At 41.6% G+C, this 7,773-nt stretch overlaps 1 protein-coding gene across 2 annotated transcripts in view; it reads right to left on the bottom strand.

The window, feature by feature from the left end:
* Positions 1-1,149: 1,149 nt before the first annotated feature.
* Positions 1,150-7,773, bottom strand: part of lmnb1 (lamin B1) — an 84,235-nt gene continuing 77,611 nt past the window's right edge. For both annotated transcript variants that reach the window (XM_068029948.1, XM_068029949.1), the window contains exon 11: positions 1,150-1,887. In XM_068029948.1, coding sequence (XP_067886049.1) covers positions 1,846-1,887 — 42 coding nt within the window. In that variant the 3' untranslated portion in view covers positions 1,150-1,845. The remainder of the gene's footprint in view (positions 1,888-7,773) is intronic.

Below are 7,773 nucleotides of genomic sequence, written 5' to 3'. Positions count from 1 at the left end.
TCTCATTGCAATGTACAAGATACTGAAAGGGCTTGACAATGTAGACAGAGGTGGTTTCCTCTGGCTGGGGAATCTAGAACACGAGGGCAGAGTCTCAGGATAAGGGGTCAATCATTCAGGACAGAGATGAGGAGAAATTTCTTCACTTACATGGTTGTGAATCTTTAGAATTCGCTACCCGAGAGAGTTGTGGATCTCCAGCATTGATTATATTTAGGCTGAGATAGACAGTTTTGGTCTCGGGGAATCTAGGGATACAGGGATTGGGAGAGGAAGTGAAGGTGAGGCAGAAGATCAGCCATGACCGTATTGAATGGCAGAGCAGGCTCAAGGGCTGTTCTTAAATGTAACGTGTACTTTAACAGCTTTGCTCAAAATAATAGTGCAAGTGCTGTTTTATGTCGTGAGAAAAAGATTGATTTAGCACAATGTCCCTTCACCTCCAGGCCCAGTGGTTTAATCCAGCCCACAGACAGGATGTGCTGCTGGCAAGATGAGAGTCGTCACTCAGTCAAATTCTTCAGATACCAACAGAAAGCAAAAAAGCCACTAGTTCAGTACAAATGAGAAATCTCATTTAAGGATCACAGCATCTATAAAGAGCAGTGGCAAATACTTTTGGGATAAAGGACACTGTAGACAAAAAGGGTGGAGAAAGTTAGCTCTACTACGACCAATTCAGAAGTGTTGCATCTCATAGCACCAATACTGATCATCTTACTCGGACAATTCATAAATTTCTGAACCATACTTCGCCTCATGTGGTTTCCCCATATATCTAAGGGTTCTTTAGGAAGGTACAACTGTTGCTGATCTTTTGCCAGATTAAGTGAAACTGGCTGATCTTGGGACAGTAAATTGTTCCCATCCCCTTTCCCCAAAGCCTTTTTGGGCTGGCTATTACAACAAAATCTCATTAGCCAGTGCACAAAGCAAAATGCCCAAATTCCACCCACCCACCCTGCAGTTCACTTACAAAGCACTCACCATTCTACAATCACAGTCTTAAAAAATAGGAACATATTGGATCCATAAGGCAAGGCAGTAAAAGTCAAAGTAAAAGGCCCATTTCCATAGTCAAGTTTAATTGACCAGCATACTTCATTAGAAGGCATTTCTGTGGCAAAGCAGTTATTTTGAGATGCAGTCTTGATTTCAGAAAGAGATGCTTTATTAAACAATGTTTATTTTATTCCCACTTGCCAAGAAAACCCAAGTAGACCATTGCTACATTAAAACTCATTAAAACATCTGTATTTAATCAGACCATGTTCCCAACCACTATCTAAATAAGGGGCAAAAGCTACAAACAGAAAACTTTTCTTCATCCCAATTTCTGTGGTACATTTTTGCCAACCTGGTATAAACAATTAAAAAAACCATTAAAAAGGTTATGTTCAGTGCTGTTCTATTTATAAATTTACAAAAAAAAACCAAAATGTCTATTTTCTCTCTCCCTGCTGCACACATTATCTCAAATGAAGTCCAGTCACAGATGCAAGATGCCCCAAAAAAACTGTAGTTTCCTGCAACTACACAAATTATTTTACACTGGTTTTCTGAAGATTACAGATGAAAACATCTTCCATGGGTTTAAAAACCTATAATTCACATTAGTTTGGTTTCAGAATTACACACTTTTTTTTTTAAACTCTAGTCCTTGTAATGTTCTAAAAATTCTCAGTAATAGTATAAAAAAGCCCTGAACCAATGTTGTGTACAAAAAGAAATTAACAAAATATCTAAAATACAAATTACTGAAATACAAAAATAGTTTGAATTTCTAGATATCAAGTTTAACGTAGGCAGCAATGAGTTTTGAAGAAAAGTTGTCTTGCAAGATGATCACATTATTGCACAGCTTCTGTCAGCTGCTCTTGGATCGCCCTGATGAACAAAAGAAACCCATTATACAAGTTTAATGTTTTTAGAAAAGGTCCATTCTTCCCAATTTGTGATTTTATTCGTTTTTACTGTTTTGATGTTCACACAGCAATGCAATGATTTGCATTTATCCACCCCCTTTAATATAAAAAGTCACTCATAAAAGCATAATCAGACAAGTATCTACACTCAGCCAAAAAAAAGTGTTATTAGGAGGGGTGACTAAAAGCTTCTAAGAGGTGGCTTTTAAGGAGGATCTTAAAAAGGAGCTGGAGAGGTGTAGGGAGAGACTTCCTGAGCTTAGCACCTAGATAGCTGAAGGCACGGTCATGAGTGTGATGAAGGGATTCTGAGATAAAGAGGTCAAAGTTGGAGGAATGTAGAGTTTTGAGAGGGTTGCAAAGGTAGCGACAGTTACAGATAGAGCGTCAGTGAGGCCATAGACATGTTTGAACACAAGAATGACAATTTTAAATCTAAGCATTGGGAGACTGGGAGCCAATGTAGGTTAGCCACCAGAGAGATAATGGACAAGTGGAACTTGGTATAAAAACAAAGTGCTGGAAATACTGAGCAGGTCACGCAGCATCTGTGGAGAGAGAAGCAGAGTTAATCTTTCAGGTCTGTGACCTTTCATCAGAACTGACAAAGGTTAGAACTGTATTAGGTTTTAAGCAAGTGAAGGGGGGAGTGGTGGTGAAGCGGAGAACATAAGGGAAGGTGTGTGATAGGGCAACCAGCAGGAGAGATTAAATAACAAAGATGCTGTGGAACAAAGACAAAGAGCGTGTTAATAGTTGTGGCGGCAGACAAGGCATTAGTCCAGAGAGACAGCAGAATAATGAGCAGCTCCGTCCAAAAGCACATCATGAAAAACAGGAACATGGTGAAAAAAATAAATTAAATTTTAAAATTAAAAAAGGCCAATCATGCTCTGAAATTGTTGAACTCAATGTTAAGTCCGCAAGGCTATAGACTGCCTAATCGGAAGATGAGGTACTGCTCCTCGAGCTTGCATTGATGTTCACTGGAACACTGCAGCAGGCCAAGAACAGAAATGTGGGCATGAGAGCAGGATGGTGTGTTGAAATGGCTAGCAACCGGAAGCTTGGGTCAGGCTTTCAGACTGAGCAGACGTGTTCCACAAAGCGGTCACCCAATCTACGTTTGGTCTCCCCAGTGTGGAATGGAATGTGAAGTGGAATTCATATTGAGTACAAGATTCAATTTTGTATTCTATGTTAGCCTACCTGTTACCACATTACAACTGTCAGGTACTACAGATTCATGTAAATAATACTTCCACTAGTAACTGATCCATCTCTTCATTCTAATGTTTCCACATGCAGTCTTTTTCATTCTTTGAACACAGTTCAACCTCCCAAACAGGAGTCCTCCTAGCAACCTGGCCAGCAGTTTTCCATTAACCAACACAGATTAACTGATCATTTATCTCAGAGATCTTGCTGTGCAAAAATTGGTTGCCTTGCTGTCTACATTTCAAAAGTAATTCATTGACTGTGAAGCACTTTGGGACATCAGAGCATAAAAGGCAAATTCATTCCTTCTTGCCATGCAAATTAATACTTCATCACTGTCCTTTCCTATTCAGAGCCTCACGCAGCTTCATTGTTTGCATTGGTCCTGCTTCCACTGCATACAATCCCTCATCTTGAATCACATCACGGTTAACTGATGGTAAATGAAAGAAAGCAAACATGCATATTTTTCAGAATGCTTGTTACAAGACAAATTAGGACTGAATTGGGGAATATAGTAAGATCAAACCACACTGAAGAGTGAGACTATACCCAAGACAGGTTACCCCACATTATTTCTCCAAATGGGGCGTAAACAATGTGACGTCCACACCACACTACCCTAGATCTGATGGTCTTGCCAAGCAAATGGTCTGCAGAGTCAAGTCAGTTATCCTGAAGTGTAGGACAACAAAACAAGATTTTTATTTTGCCATGCTCCACCTCAGAACTACACCTATGGATATTGGCTTACCGTCACCAGCAGAGATCATGTTTGGCAGACAAGCGTGGATGGCTTTGCCAAGCCACCCTCTGTCCAAATTCTCCAAGATGCAGGTGACACTGCTCGGAAAACAAGGGAGAATGAAGATGGTGCATGACTAACACACAGGGGCGGAACAACCTCAGCTACACGTAGGACAAAAGGGCAGGGTCATACACCCCACAATGAGAACATGGTTACCCACAGAGGTATCCAAAATTTGCAGTGAGCCTAGGTCGTACGAGATTACAACACCTAGTGGAGCGGTGTTGAAAAGGAACCGTAGCCAACTAACAGAAGGGTGCAATACCCCAATTGCGCACAGCGGACTCAAAAGAATGCACTCAGACAATGAGGGTGTGATGGAATAACAGGACACCAACCAACACAGTGACAACATGCCTGCAAACCGAAAACAGCCCAGACTGGCATCCCCAGAAGGTTATACCATAACCAGATCTGGAAGAGTTCTCAAAACACAGAAACAATATATGGACTATTAAGCTTCTGCATGTGTAAGGTTCATAATCTCGATACCTGTGTAAATAATTTTGAGGTTATCCAACGTGATATGCTTTTACTTTTAGCAAACAGACTTTTGGAAAAAAGTGTGGGGGGAGGTGGGGAGATGTTGTATGATTGCCTTTAAGAGTGATGCCCCTTTTAGATCATAGTGTGCTAATGAGACAAGTACCAGGATGCAATCATGTGATTCAGAGCCAGAGTCACACTGCAACTGTAATACGTCGAGGAAGGTTCTGTACTCTATAATAGTTCCGTTAGAATAAACCTGTTTGAGATCTTCAACAAACTGGACTCCACGCATCTCATTTATGTTGCAGACAACATAAAAGAACTCATTACAATTTATATTCACACAAATGAACACCAAATTTAATTAAAAGCAGCAAAGGGGACTGGGGGTAGGGACTATGGTTTTAAATACAAGGCTGGCTTAGAGCAAGACTAAAAGTGATTAACTCAAAAAGGTGCACAGCATAATTGTACAAATTATTCCCATAGCTGCCTTGGAGAGCAGATTCTGCACCAGCATTTTGGGGTTGTACCTGGCTCTGCTGAGAATCTACTTCTTTTTATTTTTGGCAGCTCCTGCAGAAAAATAGCTATGAGCAGACAGTCCACCCATCTGATCACACATCAAGGGGTCTATCAGAGGCGGAATTTTTCAACTACACCTGGAATTCCAGCCAGTAAACCTTTATGAAGGAGTCAGCTAGTGAGATTTCTATTGAGGTTATGTGAAAGGACCTAAATCTTTTAAAAGGAAAGATAACCTATTCTGGAAAGGATCAATTTCCTTTCTGAAGACGAGAATAGCTCCTTTCAGCCTCTAAGCCTGCTTATGCTCCAATGGAGCTCCAGGGACCTGAGCTGGAATAACTGCAGACCACTGCCTTTCAAAAGGTGGATCAGAGTGAAGAGCACTGAGGCACCAACAACAATCCTAAATATGTAAATAACCAATTGCAAAAGCAAAATACAGCAAATGCTGGTAATCAAACAAAAACAGAAAAGGCTGGAAATACTTAGCAGGTCAGGCAGCATCTGTGGAGAAAAACAGGTTATTGACCTGAAATGTTAACCATCAGAACTGGGTACCCTACTTTGAAGTCAGCTCCAAAAGGTTTAGAACTACTGACAGCTGTATTCCTCTTTAATGAACAGCTTGGTGGTCACAGGTACCTAATAGTTGACTGGATCTTCATGTTTGGTTCAAGGGATAATCTACAGGCAGTTTCAGTTCTACAACCTGTCGCCTGAAGGCTCGCTTCATTGTTTAGGGCCAGGTCAATAGAATAGTTGGAGCAAATCTATATTTAAGGCTGTGCTTAGAGAAAAAAGAAAGCAACATCTTAGTTTATGCTTCAAGGAGAGGTGCGTACATGTCCGATACTGTTTTTTCATCAATCTTATGCAAGTGCATTAATGACTTGAAGATACAGGGCACAATTGTGAAATCTGTAGATGACATGAAACTTGGAAGTGTAGTAAACAGTGAAGAAGCTAGTAACAGACTTAGGACACAGACAGGCTGGTAGAAATGAGCAGACATATGGCAGATTAAATTCAACTCAAAAGTGTGAGGTTTTGGTAGGAAAAATAAGTACAGATAATACAAGCAAAATGGTACAAAGAGACCTGGGGTGCTTGTGCACAAATCTTTGAAGGCAGCAGGACAGGTTAATAGAGCATATGGAATTCTTACTAATAGAAGCATAGAGTACAAAAACCAGGAAATCATGCCAAACCTATACAAAACATTAGACTACTGTGTCCAGTTATGGGTACCACACTTTAGGAAAGTCTTCATAGAGGATACAGAAGAGATTTACAATAATAGTTCCAGGGATGAGGAATTACAGTTATGTTAAGATAGAATAACAGAAACTGTTTCCAATGGCTGAAGGGTTTATAACCAGACGGCACAGATTTAAGGCGGCTGGCAAAAGAATCAGAGGCAGCATGAGAGAAAAACTTTATTGGATGAGTGGTTAAAATTTGGAATCCATTACCTCATGTGCTAGTAGTGGAAACAGATTCAATAGTAGCTTTCAAAAGGGCATTAGATAAATGCTTGGAGGAAAAAATTGCAGGGATATGGAAAAAAAGAGCCAGTGAACGGGTGGGACTAACTAGATTGCTCTTTCAAAGAAGCGATTCAGGCTTGATGGTTTCCTTCAGTCCTGTATTATTCTACGATTCTATGAAATAAAACACTTGTTGGTTAAGGGCCCCAAGTGTCAGACTCATGAGCACATATTCAGTCCCACTTTTGGTGAGAAGGAAATCACATAATACATTCCAGTAGCTGGTGTAGAGAAAGGGTTTTCCCCGTCATGAAACTCAGGTCTTGCCAAAAATGAACATACTCCAGATCAGGTCAAACATGGGCAAGGTAACCTCCTACTGACCTCCCTCAGCTGATGAGTCAGTACTCCTCCATGTTGAACACCACTTGGAGGAAGCACAGAGGGTGGCAAGGGCACAAAATGTACTCTCGGTGGGGGACTTCAATGGCCATCACCAAGAGTGGCTCGGTAGCACCACTACTGACCGAGCTGGCCGAATCCTAAAAGACATAGCTACTAGACTGGGTCTGCGGCAGGTGGTGAGAGAACCACCAATCTGCCTGCCACAGATGCTTCTGTCCATGACAGTATTGGTAGGAGTGACCACCGCACAGTCCTTGTGGAGAAGAAGTCCCGCCTTCACATTGAGGATACCGCCCATCGTGTGGTGTGGCACTATCCCCGTGCTAAATGGGATAGATTTCGAACAGATCTAGCAATGCAAAACTGGGCATCCATGAGGTGCTGTGGGCCATCAGCAGCAGCAGAATTGAACTCAACCACAATCTGTAATCTCATGGCCCGCTCTACCATTACCATCAAGCCAGCAGACCAACGCTGGCTCAATAAAGAGTGCAGGAGGGCATGACAGAAGCAGTACCAGGCATACCTCAAAATGAGGTGTCAACCTGGTGAAGCTACAACTCAGCATTACTTGAATGCCAAACTGCATAAGCAGCATGCAACAGACAGAGCTATGCAATCCCATAATCAATGGATCAGATCTAAGCTCTGCAGTCTTGCCACATCCAACCGTGAATGATGGAGGACAATTAAACAACTAACTGGAGGAGGTGGCTCCACAAATATCCCCATCCTCAATGATGGGGAGCCCAGCACATTAGTGCGAAAGATAAGGCTGAAGCATTTGCAACAATCTTCAGCCAGAAGTGCCGAGTTGATGATCCATCTCAGCCTCCTCCTGAAGTCCCCAGCATCACAGATGCCAGACTTCAGCCAATTCGATTCATTCAGCGTGATATCAAGAAATGACTGA

Source organism: Heterodontus francisci, chromosome 4 (genome assembly GCF_036365525.1).
Source record: "Heterodontus francisci isolate sHetFra1 chromosome 4, sHetFra1.hap1, whole genome shotgun sequence".
Lineage (NCBI taxonomy): Eukaryota > Metazoa > Chordata > Chondrichthyes > Heterodontiformes > Heterodontidae > Heterodontus > Heterodontus francisci.
Note: the sequence above shows the minus strand (reverse complement) of the source record. Positions and strands in the feature narration are given on the sequence as shown.